Source organism: Schistocerca piceifrons, chromosome 4, assembly GCF_021461385.2.
Source record: "Schistocerca piceifrons isolate TAMUIC-IGC-003096 chromosome 4, iqSchPice1.1, whole genome shotgun sequence".
NCBI lineage: Eukaryota > Metazoa > Arthropoda > Insecta > Orthoptera > Acrididae > Schistocerca > Schistocerca piceifrons.
This window is the reverse complement of record NC_060141.1, coordinates 123,892,033-123,914,154: the sequence shown is the minus strand read 5'-3', so window position 1 is coordinate 123,914,154 and position 22,122 is coordinate 123,892,033. Positions and strand designations below refer to the sequence as shown.

Here is a 22,122-nt window from a genome sequence, read left to right as displayed (position 1 = left end):
GCTTTCCGTCGACGTTGGGCGTCGTACGCGAGACTTGATCAGCAGAACTTGCTTGGGTTTACTCCAGCTACACGTTTGCAGAAACGGAATTGCAAATATCTGCCGAAACACCAGAGCAAATGGGCTTGAGAACCCATAACAGAGACACCTGGTATAAAGTTGGAAACAAATTTTGTGTAGATTCCAAAACTCGTCATAGATTTTTCAAATATGTATATTTTTGAAGTAACGGAAAATGTAATATAGTTTCCTTTTCGCAGTATTAATTAAGCTGATGTGTTTGGGTTTCAATTGAATGTGTAAAACATGATCTTTCGTACTCTACGAGCTGCTGAACAAATGTTACTTTTGCAAACGATCGTTTCATTGAATTTCAGTATTGCACAATAGCTTCCTTTATTTATACATGTCATTTGGGCATTAGCCAAATTAGTAGGTACCCAATGAAACCTATTATAGTCGTTAGTTATAATCTTCAATCAATGGTAGCAAAATGCACGGTGGAGGATTAAACTGACTTCAACATTTGAAATTTGGATTTCTTGCAGGAATCCTGTAATACAGCCTCAGAAGAATTGTATGGTACGACATCCATTGAATCAACAGGCAATCAGCAATGTTTTGCTGTTGTTTTAAGTTGTGTTATGTATGGGGAACAAAATTAAGTCACTTGATACAAATTTGGGGTATGGTTAAAGAACGCGATCGACTGTGAGTCGATAATCAATTGTGAAATTATGTGCATCACAAGACATCAGTGGAACTCAATGCCTCAAATTTATCCCATTAACACGTAAAGCCTTGCATACAGATCGAGAAAATGTAGGAAACAGGCTAATACGACTCTGCGAATACTTAGATTTGTTTTGTTTTTCAACACCATTGTTATGCTGTTCCATGACGTGGATAAAAGGTTACTATTTGTTTATATAAAACCAGAGCTTTCTAGGTTTTCCTGAAACAACTTCTGCCAGTGCTTGAGTTTGGAGGTTACTGACTTCTGTAAGTGGTTCAGTTTTTACGTGGTGGTAGGTCCTTACACGACACGAATTCGCATAAGGGAGATCAAACCTGAGTTTTACATGGTATGGAATAAACCGCCGGGGAATAGTTTAGGTAAATGAAACAACACTTAGACTGAGGAAACATTATTTTTGTCACGGGAATATATTGTTGTTATGGTTGTGATCAGCAGTAATACTGGTGTCATGTAGCTCTCCTCAACAGTATATGTTCTGAAAATAGCTACTACTGGTCCCTACATTCATTTGAACCTACTTACTGTATTCAAACCCTACAAGCTCTCTACGGCCCCCTCCCGAAACTTCCACCCATTACAAAATGAGCTACTCTTTGATATCTCCATTATGTCACAAATCCTATGCCTTCCTTTAGTTAAGTTGTGCCATAAAGCTATTTTATCCTGAGATTTGTTGAGTATCTCTTTATTAGTTACTCCAACCTTCTTGTGCATCTTTCTATAGAACAACATTCTCGTCTTATGTGCAATATTTCTCGTCCACTTTTAAAGTCCATAAAAGGCTGCACACTAAATAAATACTTTCAGAAAAGTGACACTAGTTTATAACCAATGTTAACATATTCTGATTCATTTTTGTTGGCACTGGAATGTAGTCTTCTGTATCTTATAACGTACAATCACTCAACAGTGTAGTGAACTTTGTTTTATCTGGATTCTTACATTTTGACCACCAGCATGTACACAAAAATTTACATTAATAGTTCATCATATACCACATATTGTTCTGATCTAACTTTAGAAGATCTGTTACAGTGTCGGAGATCGCCTAATAAAATTAAAGAACATAGTCCGTCGAGAGTATCGCTCTTTGTGGCAACATAATGGCATTCACTTGAGGCAACATAAATCGTCAGAAATCGAAAAGTGAATGGGAAGGCATTTTCTCCGCATTACAAGTCCAGCGATTTAAAGACTGTGGCATCCTATATGGTAGAGCTTAACTTCTTAACAATGGTTATTTACTTATGCGTCTCACGTAACTGTTGAAGCGTTGGTAGCTGATAACACACGGGCATCATGAGTACCAAGTGTCATAGCTGTAATGGAGTCGTATAAATGATATGTGCGAGTGTACTGCAGTGTTTTCTTCGTGTTGTTGATGGTGAAGAAGATGGGAGAGGGTGACTTGCGTTGCTGGCACATATCCTACTCCTCTCAGATAGCACCAACAGGATCTTGTGCCATAACCGCCCTTAGTCAACATTATTTGAAAGCTAATACTACGAATGAACCAGTTCGGCTTGTAGTAAATAACAGTTTTCCTCTAAGTACATCATATCAAATATTATGCTTCATTACCGACTGGTCAGTTAAAAAACTTTACTTAAATTTGTGTTGTTAGATTTCTTTTTCCTGTCTGTGCACCAAATGTATATTGTTACAGATTCTTTCAATGGCGGTACCTTGAGATTTTAAAGGCCTGCTCGCAAGGTGGTATTGCCAAGAAACTCTGCTTTCTTCTTTTACAGACGGCTGAAATTAAGTCTTCAGTTTGTATTGCGGAGTTTCTAATTAGCCAAGAAGCGCTTAAAGAATTAAAAATTGCTTTCTTCTCCCTCCCAGGTCAGTGTCAGATTTTCCAACAAAGTGAATTTCCAATCATGACCAAAGGTGCGCCAGAATAATTCGTCAAGATTTCATGCTTACTGAGGTCAATGTTTCATTTCATTTACACGGCCTTTCCAAGGAGAGCTTCACGTCACGTTAATATTGACATATTTGCAGCAGCTCTAGGGATAAAGAGAATTGAGAAGTCGCGGAGTCCTCTGCATTCTCGAGAACTTCTGTCTGCGGACATTCGTACGGTGACCAGAGAGCGCTGCGCTTCATCATGGCGAAGGCTCAGAGCGCCGGTAAGTTGCGTAAACCGTCTTCTGTTCAGAACTACAGTATTGTTTTTAGTCTTGTCTCTTTCAACTTCAAATTAGAGCCATACCTTTCAATTTAAGACTACGAAATTCGAAATTCGGATAGGACCGCAACGTCTGAAAACACTTTTTAATTTTTTTTTACTGGTGCTGCCAACATGTAGTTATTTTAAAAGTATGAGTCGCATTAATCATTTCTCATTTTATTTTTCCAATAAGTTCGTAGTGAACAATAGGAGAGAGACGAAGATACTTATCTTTCGTTTACATTGTAAATAAAGCAAGTAGTTTTAACTGAATCTTCCATGGGTGAGTAGCAGAATATGGCATTAAATAGGAATCACTCCCAAATGTTCAAGGACTGTACGGGAGAAATGCTTTTATGTTGTTGATTAAAATTTATTAATTACTTTTTTGACATATTAAGCTGTTGAACGAATTCATTTACGTAGATTTTTTTCTACAAGTAATGTAATTCCGAATCCAGTTGTAAATAGGTTAATGTTAAGTAAGTACATAGTTATTCTTCATACTAAAACTATTGCTCCAGCTGGTGTTGTTAATAGTCAAGATCTATAATCGACTATGTGAGATGGGTAATTTGAACGACTTGTTACAAACAAGTATCGCTATACACATGTCTGCATTTGGTATTAAAATAATTATTTCTGTGCTTAAAAGTCACATTTTTGCCGTTACAGCAGTCATCGTGTTGTTGATAAGCGTACATTAAATGAACTTGACCGAATATTGGCAAATTTCTGGCAGTAGTGTATTACTCATAATTCTGAGGCAACTAAAAAACAAACATCTTCATTTCACATCCTTTAAGTAGTCCTTCACAAGTTAAAGCCTTACAGGCAGAATAAGTATTTTGAGACACTTAGAACATTACGAGAAACAAAATACTTTCCTGCAATAGTTCTGCAATAGCTGGTATTAACGAAACAATACTTTGATATTAATGCTACACAGTACATTCAGATATTGTACTAGTTTATTTCTGTGTATTGAGTTTTGGCTTTCAAAGACGAATTCGTAGGAAATCTGCAAAATGAAGTGTTGCATGTGACTACATACAGCACACAGACCCAAAATATTTAATCCTTTAGGGTTCTAGAGAGGGGGGAGGGAGTTGATTTGGGGGGAGCAGACCAAACAGCGAGGTCATCGGTCTCATCGGGTTAGGTAAGGATGGGGAAGGAAGTCTGACATGCCATTTCAAAGGAACCATCCCGGCATTTGCCTCAAGCGATTTGGGGAACTCACGGAAAACCTAAATCTGGATGGGCGGACGCGGGATTGTACTGTCGTCCTCCCAAATGCGAGTCTAGTGTGCTAACCACTGCGCCACCTCGCTAGGTGGTTCTGAGACTTTTACTTGGGAAGCAACTATACTGAAATGCAAAAGAGGTACATCCTGACGAACTTCTCTGATTCTGAAACTCTGTCATAATCGTAATAAATTTTAGTTTTACTAATTTTACCACAAATCTTTGAGAATATCTCCAGTGTTGTGATTACATATGACTAACACGACAGCAAAAAGTTCATTTGTGTTTGTCTGTTAATAACCGTTTTCAATGGTAGCGACATCCATTATAATTTTTCTGTCACGTATCCACTGCCTGACCAAAAGTCTGTTGCTAGTTCAAGAAGCCTTTCCCCTTTCACGACTGGGTCTCTTCACGACTGTGATGAGTTGTGTGAGCTGTACAAACACATTAAGCAGCGAAGATAATGCCACACGATTCATTAAAGTGTTGACGTAACACTCCGTTTCCCTTCGATGGCTACTGATAAAACGGAAGCATTGTCAAAAATAGAACGCCATGACCAACAATTCATAGCCAACAACGTAACCACACGTAAAAATCGGTTGCAAGAGGAAAATAAAAATATGTCAACGATGAAAAAAACTAGGTAGAGGTTTCTTCAAACAGAAAATTAATTTGAATTTAGCTATTTTTTCGCGAAAAGTTATAACAACAAATTTTTTTTTTCATATTTCGTACTCCATCTGAACATGTAATTCTGTCAAACCCTAATTGGTTCTCGAAGGAACTTCATTTTGCAATGAGCATTCTGCTCTGTGGATGACACAATGAGAGTCAGATTATCAATAAATTATTTTGTGGTCAGGATAGACAACTACCTTATGATAAATTCCAGTAAGACCACGATCTTCCTGTTGCATCATATTGTATTCATATACAAGAAGAAAACATTGAGATTTTATTTCATATCGTCTCCCTTAAGTAACGCAGAATCACAGCTTTGGAGGTATACTGATAGATCAGAAAGTGAAGCTAGAAAAGCACTATCTGGAACATGTTACGGAATATCGCTGCTTACTGGGCGTTGTCAAGTTGTTTTTTCATTCCCGAGCTATATTATGTAGCAAAAAGAATGAAATCTGTCTACAATATAAAAACAAAATTATATAATTAACATGTTTTTGAAAGAAGGAATCCAATATGCAAAGTATAAAACTGTGTAGCACCCCAACAGTATTTTCCCAGATAGTAAATGATAATATTAAGCACACCGAACATAAAATTAATCATCACGCTAATATGGTGTAACAACGTCAAAGCCTTGACAATGGCCCCTATTCGCCGAGGAAGTGAGTTAACAAGTTTCTTTAGGTAGTTACATCTAGCTGAGGCCACTTGTTGATAATCATATAGGTCTATACATCTACATCTATATTCTGCACGCCACCTTGCAGTGTGTGGCGGAAGGTATTTTGTGCAACACTTTCACTCTCCCTTTCCTATTCCGGTTGCGAATAGTTCGAGGGAAGAACATTGCTGGTAAAGCCTCCGTGTGGATTATAATCTCTCTATTTTATCTTCATGGTCTTTTCGCGAGATATACGTGGGAGGAAGCAATATATTTGTTGACTCTGTTAGGAACGTACGCTATCGTAACATCAACAATAAACCACACAATGATGCAGAAAGCATCTCTTGCTGCGGATGCCACTGGAGTCGGTTGATGATCTCTGTGATCAATCTAATGTGCAGAGTTGTATCGAATGCCTATCAGAAGTCGATACAGATCCGCACTGCCGCCTAATGAACAAAATACGGGACTACGGAATATCTGGCCAACTGTGTGATTGTATTGAAGAGTTAATGGTAAACAGAATACAGTGTGTCGTTCTGAAAGGAGAGAAATCTTCAGATGTAAAAGTAACTTCAAGTGCATCCCAGAGGAGTGTTATGTGATCGTTACTGTTCACAATATATATAAGTGAGCTAGTAGATAACGCCGGAAGTTCCATGAGGCTTTCCGCGGATGATGCTTCTGTATACAGAGAAAAATCGAGCCGCTAAAAAATTGTAGCAAAATGAAGGAGCTACCAAGTGCAGGGATACTGACTGCTACGTTTCACTCGCTTCTCCAAATGATCCTCGACTTTCGGTTCAAATGGCTCTGAGCACTATGGGACTTAACATCTGAGGTCATCAGTCCCCTAGAACTTGGAACTACTTAAACCTAACTAACCTAAGGACATCACACACATCCATGCCCGAGGCAGGATTCGAACCTGCGATGGTAGCAGTCACGCGGTTCCGGATTGAAGAACTTAGAACCGTTCGGTCACTGCGGCCGGCAATCCCTGAATTTTGCCATTCGATTAAAATCGGGTGATTTTGGGGGCCAGTCGATATGCGACAGAGTTCGTCAAATCAGGAACGAATAGGGGCAGTCCTGCGAATATGGGCGTTGTTATCTTAGAAGATGAGAGTGTTCACAGCAGAATTACACAAGCAACACGCTCCGCGACGAGGTAGCGAGGGCACGTGCGCGGGCAGCGTGCACTGTTTCTCATTGTCGAACACGGCTTTCAGACACGTATGTGGATCCAAATTCTTGTCATTAACCATCTATTGTTCTTAAATTAGGCTTTATAGTCCCAGTAGCATTGTAGTCCAACTACTTCAAGCAGTAGATCGGCGCTGTTTTCATCAGATAGACAGTAAATCATCAAGTAGAACAGAAGTGATATCTAGCGTTCCGCAAGGCAGTGTCATAGGCCCTCTGCTGTTCCTGATCTACATAAATGATCTAGGTGATCATCTGAGCAGCCCCCTTAGATTGTTTGCAGATGACGCTGTAATTTACCGTCTAGTAAAATCATCAGACGATCAATTCCAATTACAAAATGATCTAGAGTGAATCTCTATATGGTGCGAAAAGTGGCAATTGGCACTAAACAAAGGAAAGTGCGAGGTCATCCACATATGTACTAAAAGAAATCCGATAAATTTTGGGTATACGATAAATCGCACAATTCTAAGGGCTGTCAGTTCGACTGAATACCTAGGAATTACAATTACGAGCAACTTAAATTGGAAAGACCGCATAGATAATATTGTGGGGAAGGCGAAACAGAGACTGCGCTTTGTTGGCAGAACACGTAGAAGATGCGACAAACCCACTAAAGAGACAGCCTACATTACACTTGTCCGTCCTCTGCTGGAATATTGCTGTGCGGTGTGGGATCCTTACCAGGTAGGATTGACGCGGACATCGAAAAAGTGCAAAGAAGGGCAGCTCGTTTCTTGTTATCGCGTAATGGGGGTGAGAGTGTCACTGATATTATACGCGACTTGGGGGGGCAGTCACTGAAACAAAGGCGGTTTTCTTTGTGGCGAGATATATTTACGAAATTTCATTCACCAACTTTCTTTTCCGAAAGCGAAAATATTTTGTTGACACCCACCTACGTAGGGAGAAATGATCATTGTAATAAATTAAGAGAAATCAGAGCTCGAACGGAAAAATTTAGGTGTTCCTTTTTCCCACGCGCCATTTGAGAGTGGAATGGTAGAGAAGTAGTATGAAAATGGTTCGATGAACCCTCTGCCAGGCAATTAAGTGTGAACTGAAGAGTAACCATGTAGATGTAGATGTAGATTCACGTAATATGGAGAGGTGACTCAAACCTAGCTAGCACGCCTCGCTGTAATAAAACAAACTACCGCACTGGCTGATGATCAAGATTCAGTTATCCGTGTTAAACTCCGCTCTTCCAAATATGATTAATCGCAGCCACAACAGAACTCATTACATTTAAGAAAATGACATTATGACTAGTTTGCACATAAATTCTACTGGCGAATCATGTGATGAACACCTCTGATATCACTCCATACTACAATGATTTTTTTTGCTATTCAGCTGCACTATAAAACCTCTTTTACTTCCCAACGCGTTTGGCGCTCCATCTGCAGACAAAAAAACTGCCAAATTCTATCATAAACCTACATTTTCTCTACTTTCTTCTACGCTGCTGATGCATTTATCGTATTCTTCACTGTTATTAGGGCCATGAGCTCTTCTCTGACGCCTGCCCGGGTCGTCGAGCGGTTCTGGGTGCTACAGTCTGGAACCGTGCGACAGCTACGGTCGCAGGTTCGAATCCTGCCTCGAGCATGGATGTGTGTGATGTCCTTAGGTTAGTTAGGTTTATAAGTAGTTAGAAGTTCTAGGGGACTGATGACCTCAGATGTTAAGTACCATAGTGCTCAGAGCCATTTTTTTTCTTCTCTGACCTCAAGTTCACTGCGGTCCTCCAGTAAAAAAGAACTTGGTGGACTCTGTGCATGATATCTACACTTTTATTAAAGAATATGCAACGAACTCTTTACAAGGATTTACAAGCCGACTCTCAGCTGCGTGTTCTATATTCTGTGTGCGACACACGACAGTCATGTTTGATAACGACACAATCTGAAACTCTTCTACCTGAAGAGGACGATGTTCAGCTGCATTTATCAAGCATTTGCTTTTCAAATGACCATCTGTGTAACGGACGTCGCTAAAACTACTTCCGTTTGGTAATTTATCCGATCGGTAAACTCGTTTGAGTTCTCTTCTCCTTCCGCCACATCTTCTGAGAGCTTCCTTTTAAATTTTAAAATGTAGTCCATACAGGATATCCCTGGAGGAATGGTCAATACTGAGTGACATTGCATGACCGATCATTAGAAGCAGAAAATGTAGTAAATATGGACACTACATTGCGTACTCTAAGAGCTACAAGCACTTCTTCGTCTTCGATACTGTGAAACAGATCTCTTCTACCGCAAGATCTCTGGTTTCAATAATCTGAGAGGTGGTAGTGTGGACCGAAAGAAGGAAAAAACCTCCCGCAAACATGGGCGCTGAAGTACATACCTGAAGAGCTGCTATTGTGAAACACTTCTACTGAACAAGTGCTCGTATATCTTCATGATTTTAGAGATTATGTTTACTAGACAATTTTTTCTTATCTGGGTCCATACCACCTTCTCAAAAAATAGGGAAAGATTTGTTTTGCAATATCGATAAGAATTTCTGGTGGTTCACGAGGTTGGCATTTAGTGCCCTTGTTTTCCAGAATCTTCTTTGCTTCGAGTTATCGTTCGATTCATATTCCTGAATATTAAGCTCCTGGGACATCCAATATGTTCAGTTCTTTCAAATTTCCATTTAGTGTTCTTTGGCGTGGTATGACTTGTAATGAATTACTAAACTTCCTAAAACTATTTATTGTATTTTGATAAACCAAAAATTTTGCAGACCTATCCTTCCTCTGACTGCGGATTGAAAAGCGAAGACACTGTCAGTGTTATAAAAGGAACACTCGTCCCTAGTCCATTTAGGTGGCAGCACTGTCAAAACTGACCACGCCCTATTTATCTTTTGCTATATTGTCGCGACCATTTCTGGCAGTCCTCAGCAAGCCGCAACTGCTCGCGAGCAAATGCCTGAAGGGGCGTGAATGTTCACGGTCAAAATCAGTCCTGGACCACAGCATACTAATCATAAAGATGAAGAAAAGGCAACAATGGGTTGTTGCGAATGTTGCATCAGACACTCTGGTTCACGCTTATGATAAACTGTATGAATGAATCCGAGCCATGGTACGACAACCCACCCAAAACATCACAGAACCACCATCGAAGTTTTAACTGTACCCTCAACACGCTGCAACTTGAAGACCTTACTGTGCTGTCGGTGCACTCGACGCAACTTTTAGGCAAAACAGCGATTGTCGGACCACAGCGCGCACTTACAATCAGTTACTGTCCAATTTATTTTTGTCCAACTGAAAACAGCTCTATGTGCCGCTGTGAAAAACGACTTTTACTCAGACACTAAATCCAAATGTGCATTAGAGTAAGTTCCCTTCGCAATGTTCGCTCGTAAATGCTTGAGATGGACATGCATTCCTGTTGGAATTGATACCGACTGTCATTGGCAAATCAGGACTATCACCTCCGCTTCCTGTCGGTTACCATTTTTCTACGACCACTATTCTTATGCTTTTACACATATTTGCGAGTGATACACCTTTTCTTTGTAAACACGTTGTACAGTACGAGTTGAAACACCAACAAATCGTGAAACTTCATTCAGCTGTAGTCACAGACACGTCCAAAAACAATAGTTTATTTCTACCGTTCTCTGACGTCTCTGCGACGAACCATTTCTTTTGAAAGATTTCATACGTGGACTGGCACATATATACCAGTTCACTGCCGAGACATGTCTCACCAGAATTCAACAACTACGACCCCATTTTCAGCGCCGATACGCTCTTTTCAGAGGATGACCAATATCTTACCCGTTGAGTTGACCATTATTGAGAGAAATTGCTTCAAATGTTTTAGTTTTTGATCCGCATGTCATTCTGTCTTATCGCCACCCCCTCTTGGGGGATAAATTCCATGTTGACTATCACGAAGATGCTTAGCGATCCCAGAAACAGGGAATTAGTGTCCTAATACTTTTGCACGTCATAGCTTCCAAAAGAGTACTTCATCTCCTAAACTGATAGTGCTGTCTTACACGAAAAATATTTTTTTTCTGAAAAGTGAACTTTAGATAAGACTAGTCTTCTTGAAGTGTTCTGGTTACGCTTACTTACCATCACTTCCGAATCCTACAAATATATGGGCGCTATGGATGTCATACAACCAAGGTATTTGTCTTTCGGTGAGGTATATGTGCGCAATGATGGGCTGAAGTTATTCGAGTGTTGTCTCTCCTATAGATCGTCAGGCGCACTTTCCCTGGTGTTTCGACAGATCTTTGCAATTGCTGTTTTGCAAGATGTGGTTAGAGTCAACAGAAGCAAATACTGTTCAATGCGTCCAAAGTAATTTTGGACCACTGGTCACCTAAAATTCCACTTTAAAAATCATTTTGCCTGTAATAGGAAACAAACCGACGGTTTCCATCTACGCTGGACGTCGCACTAAAGACGTGATGCGCAGTATTTGTTTGATTCGTTTGGGCTGACTCCAGCTTCACGTAGCAAAAAAGGAATTCCAAATATCTGCCGAAACGCCGGAGTAGCTGCGCCTGTATCCTCCGTAACTAAGTAGTCAGCGTGCCTGACCGCTGCGAGGAGGACCCAGGTTCGATTGCCAGGACTGTCAGATATTTTTCCTAGGTATGAAGACTGGAACGGGGTGCCCTTAGCCGTGTACTGTCAATAGAGGAGCAACTTGAGCGAGAGGACGCTGCTCCAAGGCCTGGGATGCCGACACCAAGCTGGATTGCATCCATACCGCATCCATTTGATAGAAATGACGCCATTGGCGAGGGATGACACGGTGGCCAGAAGGGAGTGGATTACCGCGATGGGGCCAGTGGACAGAAGTTCAGCTTGTAGCGTTAAATAGAAAGATAACTTTTGGAAGCTAAGGAATTCTGCTACCTTGGAAGCAACATAATGCACCACAGTCGAAGTAAGGAGGACACAAAAACCGGTATCGAACTTCAGCCTTAATCTGAGGAAGAAATTTCTGACGAAGTTCGTCTGTAACACAGCAATGAATTGTAGTGAATTGTGGGCAGTTGGAAAACTTGAATAGGAAGAGAAACGAAGCCAGAGGCGGCCAAGATTTCCGCTCGCGGGCCACGCCCGGGCCTTTATGACAAAGCCCTCAGCCTCTCTTCACATTGCTTCCACCACCACGCCCTGCTGTCTGAGAGCGAGGAAGGGGAGGGGGTAAAACAACAATTGCGCCGCATTTAAATGTCAGTACAGTCGTACAGCATATGACTTGGTTGTACATTTCTCAACAACAGATTACAAACAAAACAAGTTTCCAGTATCAATTAATTATTTTTGGCGTGAAGACATAATTTTTATCTGGAACGAACTGTCGGCATACGGATAGATGCAAACAATTTCACAGAGTTTCGCACTCAAATTGCGACATAACTGTGGCTTATTTAGTTTCATAATCGAAAAAAGGTATTTCACACAAACATGTCAATCGAAATACTGTAATACTTTTGCAACCTCATTATAGAGACTTGGGAAATCTACCTGAGAAAAAATATATAGACCTACTGGACAGTTTTAACGTAAAAAAATTTGTAATTGAAACTGGAATTAGGTTTGCAGGTCAGTTAGTTACGGCGGTACACGCACAGAGCGCTTTCAGTTGAAACGGCAAACGGTCTCGAAAGCAGCTCGAAAACAGGTTGACATTGTCGTCAAAACCTTTATAAAACCATCTTTGTAATTCTTGCGAGGCCACAATGAATTCTTCAGAGCTTGCGCTTTCTTTAACGCCAGTGAATATAAGGAACTGGATTGTCTTTGTCAAAGTGTGTTCCTTCTACAAGGCGATTTGCTTTATAATTGGATCCCCATCAAATCAGAAAGAAGTAACCTTGCAATGTCTTACTATGGGAAGTGGCCAGTCAAGTCCACTTAAAATGTGAAGTCTGCAGTCTATTCTGAATGTTCTAATTTTCGTTCCTGGGCTCCGTTTTCCTTCATAAATTTAACAACAGAGAGATTTAAAACGAAAACTCGTTCCAGACATGCCCCTACACTTAAACAACGCTCTCTTCAGTAAAACGAGTATATGAAGGCTCCATACACTTCGTTCATTTCCATTGAAAATTGCTGCAACTGAAAACGTAATAGTGGATGCAACTTCAAAAATTTTGCTACTCATACGACAAATTTCTTCAAGTGCTCCATGCCTGCTAATTTATTTGAAAATGTTTCTTGATATACAGAACAATGAATCCCATCTGTAGATCGTTGAAATTTTTTGCTCTTTTATTGTCATCTAAAAGTTTAAATTCTTTCTGCATAGCACTACACATATCAAAAAAAGTTTTGCATCACCTTGGTTTGGAGAATTCAGGAACCTATACAGGAAATTGGAATAGAGATCAACATAAACATCGTTCCCATCCTTTTCATTGCTCATCAAAACCACAAATTGCATGTTGTACCATCATACAGCGAGAACGAGAGGTGGTGGTCCAGATTGTTGTACACACCGGTACCTCTAATACCCAGTAGCAAGCCTCTTGCATTGATGCATATCTGTATTCATCGTGGCATAGTATCCACAATTTCATCAAGGCACTTTTGGTCCAGATTGTCCCACTCCTCAACGGCGATTCGGTGTAGATCCCTTAGAGAGGTTGGTGGGTCTCGTCGCCCATTGACAGTCCTTTTCAATCTATCCCAGGCATGTTTGTTAGGGTTCATGTCTGAAGAACATGCTGGCCACTCTAATCGAGCGATGTCGTTATCCTGCAGGAAGTCATTCACAAGATGTGGACGATGGGGGCGCGAATTGTCGTCCATGAGGACGAATGCCTCAACAATATTCTGCTGATATGGTTGCACTATCGTTCGGGGGATGGCAATCATGTTTCGCACAGCCGTTACGGCGCCTTCCATGACCACCAGCGGCCTACGTCGGCCCTACATAATGCCACCCCAAAACAGCAGGGAACCTCCACCTTGCTGTACTCGCTGGACAGTGTGTCTAAGGCATTGAGCCAGAGCGTGTTACCTCCAAACACGTCTCCGGGGACTGTCTGGTTGAAGGCACATGCGACACTGTTCGGCGAAGAGTACGTGATGCCAATCCTGAACGGTCCATTCGGCACGTTGTTGGGCCAGTCTGTAGCTCGGTGCATGGTGTCTTGGTTGCAAAGATGGACCTCACCATGGATGTCGGGAGTGAAGCTGCGCATCATGCTGGCTATTGCGCACAGTTTGAGTCGTAGCACGACGTCCTGCGACTGCACGAAAGACATTATTCAACATGGTGACGTTTTCAGGGTTGCTCCGAGCCACAATCCGTAGGTAGCTGTCATCCACTGCAGTACTAGCCTTGGGAGCAGTACTAGCCTGTCTCTCTGTATCTCCTCCATGTCCGAACAACATCGCTTTGGTTCACTCCGAGACGCCTGGACACTTCCCTTGTTGAGAGCCCTTCCTGGCACAAAGTAACAATGCGGAAGCGATCGAACCGCCGTATTGACCGTCTAGACATGGTTGAACTACAGACAACACGAGCCGTGTACCTCCTCCCGGTGGAATGACTGGAGCTGGTCGGCTGTTGAACTTCCTCCGTCTAATAGGCGCTGCTCTTGCATGGTTATTTACATCTTTGGGCGGGTTTAGTGATATCTCTGAACAATCAAAGGGACTGAGTCTGTGATACAATATCCACAGTCAACGTCTATATTCACGAGTTTTGGAAACCGGGGTGATGCAAAACTTTTTTTATGTGTGTATAATGCAGTTTCGTAGCAAATAAGCAGTAGCCGTCGCTTATGTGAACTGAGTATTCTCATCCCGTTTTTTCTGTCATTCCGATTCATTTTAAAGGATTGTGACGATAGATCGTCAGACTGCATCTGTGGCTGCAAACAGCTAGTGGATCTGTGAATGCCCTTCATATCATGCACAAAATAGTGAAGGGAAAAACAGCGCTGAAACCACGATCCTGCCGAACTCATAGAGTTTTGCCAACCACAAAATACCTCACCGCAATGGTAAATGAAATACCGCGCTTTTCCAAGTACTTCCGAGATGGACCGAACAAAGTCGAGTGACAGGCCAGTCCTTGACCTGCACGCGGCCCATACACATTCGCGTTAAATTTGGCATGCCATGGCCGGACCCGATCTAAGCACTTGAAATTAAGTGCTAAAGATGGATGTTGAAAATTAGATGGACGGGTAAAACAAGGAACGAGGACTTGTCTGCAGAATCGGTGAAGAACGGAGCATATGGAAATCACCGACAAGGAGGAGGGAGAGGATGATAGGACGTCTGTTAAGACGTGAGGGAATAATTTCTATGTTACTAGAGGGAGCTGAAAAAGGGGAAGACAGAGAGTGGAATACATCCAACAAATAATTGAGGTCGCCCTACTTTGAGATGAAGAGCAGGAGAAGAATGACAATAAGAGAGAGGTAGAGGGGGAGAGAGAGGGAGAGAGAGAGAAAGAGAGAGAGAGAGAGAGAGAGAGAGAGAGAGAGTTACGTTGGAAAGAATCCTTTCATTACCAACCACATACATTTATTGAAAAAGTAGCATTACAAAAAATAAAATGTTATTCTTGCTTACCCCGAACTAGAATGTTCATTCTGCAACGTGGTGTGTATTCAAAGCGATAAACTATAGAATTATTCACTATGGTATGGACTCGTGTTGAGAAGAAATCGCACACACTAATTGACTACTGTTACTCTTCATATTTCATGGTAGGATAATATTCATTTCTCAACAAGAAACCATATTGACGTGTTAAAAATCAATAAGTACGAGTTGAATAACAGCGTAAAACGTATCGCTACTGTTGGGTTATTTTTTAATTCGAACGAGAAATAAATGGTTGTTAACCTTAGAAATTAAAATGCAAGGGAGGCAGATAAAACCACACCCAACTCCCCCTCCTGGTTCGCTGGTACCATCATGCCTGGCTACAATGAAAAGTTCCGACGACATCAGTATTGTCGCTACGTTAAAGGAAGACATAATGATTATTCAAGGAATGTCTAGCATACATAGCACAAAATGTTGACTGAGAATGAACACAGAAAGAGGAAAGTGATGAGCGATAACGACTTACTGAATACCAAGATTCCGAAAAGGGAAGATGGAAGCACACTGGCATTCTGGTAAGATGGGTAAAATGGACACACGGAGAGCACGTTGAAACGGAAGAAGGGAACTTTCCTCAGCAAGGAAGATTTTTGATGTCTAATACTGATATAAAATTGTGGAAGAAGTCTGTAAGAACATTCTTATAAAACATACCACTGTGGAGAAGTGAAATGTAGCCCTCGAGAAATATAAGCAAGAAAGTAATCAAGACAAACTTGAATTGATACCACTCTAGTTGTGATAAATGAAGTAGCTTATAAGTTTGTGGACATATCCTTACCTGAAGAACAGGCAGATATGTGACCCACCTGTTACGCTGTTAACGAATAATTAACTTGGGAATGAAATGCTGACTAGGGAGGAAAAGCTGTAGTGCTTGACAAAGGTTATCGAGAATATTTATTGTAGTAGATGGCAGAAATGAAAGGAAGAGAATTAAATGTAAATCGAGAGCGGCGTGAAACATGTATAATACTAATTTTAAAAAATCTAAGAAGCACATATTGGGGTGACAACTACTCAAAAGACACCTGCATGAGAAGTGAAACGCCTGCACGAGGCGAGATACGCCAGCAGACTACAGCATAAAGTGAAATGAAATGATCGTATGGCATTGATGGCCAGCAATCCTCACCCGGGGAAGAGCAGCCGCCAAGTTGCAAATATTCTCAGTTGACGCCACACTCAGCGACTTGCGGGTCGATGATGATGAATTGATGGCGAGGACAACATGACATCCAATTCCCCAGAGGTGAAAATTTCCGACCAGCCCGAGAATCGAACACGGGCACGCTGTTTTGCAGTCAGATGCTCTGACCACTTTTTTTCTGAGCTTCAGCTAAGAAAGTGAGCACTACAGCGTAAATGCCTGAAAGCATTTTTTAAACTTGAGAGTCACGTACAGAACTTCAGTAAATGTGTCATTGTGTGTTTTCCTTTTTCATCAATTATCTTCGATCCCAATCTGTTCTAGCTCTTTTAGGACTGAACAACGGACATACAAACTATGGTACGCGTGAGAATCCAATCAGGAATAGGTACGCTGACGATAACTCCTGCAACTAGTGTGTGACTCACATATCAGTATTATCTTGTCTGCATACGTGTGAAATCGGCATATCAAACACGAATTCTTTCTGCTAAACATAGATGTTGATTTGGTGCTTCTGTTTTATATCCGTTGTACTTCCAGATCGGTTTTGTTAACTGTTATGGTATAAATTTACCTAAGTGCTAATAGTGACCTGAAGATGTGAAAACAGTGTATTTTCAAACTCAAAACAGGTACAATAAGAAATACGCCTAGAAATACACAGAACAGTGCTATTACTGTTCCTTCCTTGAAGCAGTTTTCGTCTGTGCTTCAGAAAAATTAATACTGAATAGGAAAGCAAATAGTGTAATACTGAAGAAAGAGAAAATCTTGGAACGTAAAAGCATGAGGCTAATAAGGATCTAAACTTCACATTGACATTATAAAACACGGATTAATATCAAGAAGGAAAAAGAAACAAATTTACTCAAAATACAAGAAAGTTATTGTTTTTTAATGAAGACAGAAATGGAGACAGTAAAATCGATTGGGTCAGTAAAAATTTATTTGAAATTGAAAGGAATCACAGAATTTCGATGCAAATTACATTACTGAGAGATTGGCTACCGGTCAAAAACGAAAAACGTGAACTTGAAAGAAAACAAGCTCGCAATGAAAGAAATATTTGTTTATAATTACTCTGTGCAGCGTTAAGTAGCCGCATTTACGTGCAAAGGTAAGTTTAGTAGGTGTTGTGCTATTTCATATCGTTCTCTGTAATACCATCTATATTGCTCAGTCGCAAATGTTACAGCGTGAAAATCTGTGCATGTAAATAAAATGGTTCAAATGGCTCTGAGCACTATGCGACTTAACTTCTGAGGTCATGAGTCGCCTAGAACTTAGAACTAATTAAACCTAACCAACCTAAGGACATCACACACATCCATGCCCGAGGCAGGATTCGAACCTGTGACAGTAGAGGTCGCTCGACTCCAGACTGTAGCGCCTAGAAGCGCACGGCCACTCCGGCCGGCGCATGCAAATAGCTCTAGGTGTTCAAACATAGAAGCTTGCCATCGGTTTCTTGATAGACTTATATTCACCTCTCAAAATCAATGCACTGTTGGTGGCAGCCTGGAGTACAGGAGCTGTTGATGGACAAGTACTGATTGCAGCCGGGTCCAGACAGAAGAAATCTGTCTCACGAGACAGTAGACAACACAATTTGACATCATGTGACCGTACACGAAAATTAATTCTGTTAATTGAATGTAAATCGACTCGCTTCACTATCTTTCGGCAAATGACGTCTACATGTATGGAAAACTAAGTATCGAAGGCGTTTAAAAAATGGTTCTGAGCACTATGGGTTGGTTCAAACGGCTCTAAGCACTATGGGACTCAACTGCTGAGGTCATTAGTTCCCTAGAACTTAGAACTAGTTAAACCTAACTAACCTAAGGACATCACAAACATCCATGCCCGAGGCAGGATTCGAACCTGCGACCGTAGCTGTCTTGCGGTTCCAGACTGCAGCGCCTTTAACCGCACGGCCACTTCGACCGGCTAGCACTATGGGACTTAACATCTTTGGTCATCAGTCCCCTAGAACTTAGAACTACTTAAACCTAACTAACCTAAGGACATCACACACATCCATGCCCGAGGCAGGATTCGAACCTGCGACCGTAGCAGTCCCGCGGTTCCGGACTGTAGCGCCTAGCACCGCACGGAAGGCGTTTACAAGAGAGTCATTTTGTTTGAGGCTGACAGATGTAAGACAATGGCGAAGTCCACTAGTTGTCTGATTTCGAATTGCCATGACCGCATGATTAGTTTTGAAACCTGTTGTATTTTCAGCTGGAACAATTACAGAACAACTTCACGACATGATACACGAACTACTGAAAATTAGCGCCTCACGTTAGCCGAACCCACCGGATACTCTGGGCAGTAAGAGTTGATCAGACAGCAAACGTAAATAGGTGGGTCACTTCATTCAGTAGTTCGTGAATAAAACCGTCTACATCACTTAATACATATCTTTATTTATAACGTCGTTTCGACTACTGCCATCATCAGGTCAAAACATAGAATTCGTAAAACAACGTTCGGTGTCAGTTTCACATTTTATATATTCTCACACTGAACGTCGTTTTACAAGTCCTTTGTTTTGATCCGGGTGGTGGCAATTGTCTAATAGACGTTATAAATGAAGACATATATTAAACGATGATGTTATTCGCAAAATGGCCTCGGTGATCGGAGACTCATTTAGGATTTTTTTTTTTACTCTGTTAACAATTCATCCGAGCGGTTCTAGGCGCTTCAATCCGGAACCGCGCTGCTGCTACGGTCGCAGGTTCTAATCCTCGCTCGGGAATGGATGTACGGGATGTCCTTAGGTTGGTTAGGTTTAAGTAGTTCTAAGTCTGTGGGACTGATGACCTTAGGTAAGTTCCATAGTGCTTAGAACCATTTGAACCATTTGAACAACTCATCAGTGTTTCCCGCAGGCATGTGTGAAATAACCGGTGTGTCTTGCGTTGATGCAGGTGAGGTTGGCAGGCGGCTGCGCACAGACCTCCGCCTACAGCAATGGCTGCTGCGGTTCGTGGGGGCATGGGCACCACGCAGCGGGGCGTCGACGTCTGTGTGGTCGTCACTGTACGGCACGTACTCCGGCTGCGTCGTGGTGATTCTGCTGCTGTTCGTGGCCAGCCTGCTGTTCGCCATGGTGCATTACTGGGGCCACATGCTGGGCGTCACCATGAACGCCTGCCTCATGTTCACCTACGTCATGAACATCATCAAGATCGTCGCCTTCCTCAGAATGAGACCTGCTATCGATCAGTTCATCGATGAACTCGACAGCTGTATGCAGGTAAGTTTCATGACGACACCATGATAGGAATGCTACTAGTTTAGGGCTCGCAATTCCGTCCTCAAACGCTAATTTTCGTTTAAATCGGATAAGTAGCCAAACTACGACTTCCCATCATCTTCACTTCTCACAATTATGCCAGCACAGAACTTAACGTAAATGAAAAATACAAATATAAATAAAAAAAGTTAAATCCATTTCAGGACTTGCTGTTCCCAAAAAATACTTTGTCATTTACGAACCCACAAATAAAATTCAACTTCTAAAACAATGCTGATCCTCATGATATGCTTAGATTTAAAGTGCTCGGGTTCGATTCCCGGTTGGGTAGGAAATTTTCTCCGCTCAGGCACTGGGTTTTGTGTTGCCCTAATCATCATAATCTGACGGGAGGTCCCAGTCACACGACATTTACATTTTACTAATCTGACGCTGCTACTCTTAGCTGGTGCGACCAACATTACGTGCAACATGTGCGTATCAGAAACCGTGTCACACTGAATTTTATGAATTATTATCATTTCATAAGAAGAGTGAATATTGAAAGCTTGTCCGACCACTGATCCAAAAGTACAGAACCTATTTCAGAATCAGACACCAAAGTTTCTGACAGTCAGAATAAGATACTAGAGAGCCACATTTACTAATACTGTGTGCGACAGCATCTTGACAAATAGAATGAGATATATTTATTTAAGGGAACAACGGACCTTCAGTGTGCACGAAACAGTTGAGGTGCGTACTAGGCAATCGCATCCAATCCATGTCCATTGTAAGCAGCAAGATTTTGCCACCATACGTTTAACAGTCTGTAAATTCTGTCCGATTTATACGAGGGTTGTAACTTAAATAGTGCCAGCTGTTTATTCAGAACCGATACAAAAGAGTTACATGTTTGTACCTGTTACTGTCCTTCAAAGTAGTCACCAGCGTCGAGTAGAACCCGTTTCCAGCGATGTGGAAGGCGTAGCATACCGTTAGCACAGCCTGTTCTGTTGATGGTGCGAATGGAGCTGTCTAAAGTTATGGTAATTCTCGTGTACGACTGTGATGGTGTTATCCTAACACATTACGTTCCTCCACGGCAGACTGTCGATGCACAGTATTACTCTTCGGTATTGAATTATCACTTGCGACCAGCTTTGCGAAAGAAGCGGCGACACTTTTTGCTCAACCCACCCACCATTTTGTACGACAATGCGCGGGTGCGTACAGCGTAAGCTGTGGCTGCTCTATTCGGTTGATGGGACTGGGAAGTACTACTGTACCATCCACCATACTCCCCGGACTTAAGTCCTTGTGACTTTGATATGATTTCGAAGAAGAACGAACCACTTCGTGGCATTCGCTTCAGAATTGTTCCAGAGATTCGACAGGCAGTAGACCGCTCCATTCGCACCATCAACAGAACAGGCTCTGGTGACGGTGTACTCCCCCTTCCACATCACTGGCAACGGGTTCTGCACAACGCTAGTGACTACTTTTAAGCACAGCGACAGGTGGAAACATGTAACTCTTTTGTATCGGTTGTGAATAAATGGTTTCCAATAAATAGTTGCCACTATTTAAGTTCCAACCCTCGTAATTGTATTAGATCACTTTTTACGAGGCACAATAGCATTATTAATCATTTCATTGAGTGATACTGGCTAGCACCATGTAGTAGCAATATCTGTAGTACAGCTTGTCTTGGAGTTAATTAAAGCTGAGCAATGACAGAAAGGGTGACGTTGGCAACGTGTTCCTCAGAAGGGGCTGTTGGCTAAAGAGGGGCTGGAAAGAGAGTTGTCAGGTTCTGCAGGGGCGGCACGATTACTCCCCTGACACAGAACAGAGGAAGGAGCCGGTGGTTTACAATGCTGGAGGCCGCAGAACCCCGATAGCGAAAACAGTGCAGGTGGGAGGTTGTACTCTGGTGAGTAAAAAAAAAAGTTTCAGAGTAGCGTACCTGGCGGAAGAGCGTTCGGGGGTGTAAGAAGGCGGAAAAACATACTTATTAGTGTGAAGGAATGCGTGGGGTCACAAACGATGGTTGCGAGCTGACCTCCGAGGAATATTCTCAAGGGAAGGCGAGAAGCACACTTCCCATCAAAATGCAGAGATACATATTTGATTGGCAGAGTGCTAACGATGTACGAGAGGAAATGGAAACTTCTAGAAAATCTTCTGAAAGGAGGATGAGCTTCAGGCTGTCGGCTGACATGTAGTGCGAGGTATTGTCTTTGTAACAGTCTCCGTGATATGTCGCCTGAGTTCAAACGTAGATGCCGTGTGTCCGGAAGGGAGCTGGTGTATAGTGTCGAGACACACTTCCCTGCGGGGATTGAACAAAGACTATTCCCTCCC

The 22,122-nt window shown here is 41.8% G+C and overlaps 1 protein-coding gene across 1 annotated transcript in view; it reads left to right on the top strand.

The window, feature by feature from the left end:
* Positions 1-2,873: 2,873 nt before the first annotated feature.
* The window catches only part of LOC124795657, a 59,974-nt gene continuing 40,725 nt past the window's right edge, over positions 2,874-22,122 (top strand). The window contains exons 1-2 of the mRNA XM_047259731.1: positions 2,874-2,895; positions 19,448-19,776. Coding sequence (XP_047115687.1) covers positions 2,874-2,895; positions 19,448-19,776 — 351 coding nt within the window. The remainder of the gene's footprint in view (positions 2,896-19,447; positions 19,777-22,122) is intronic.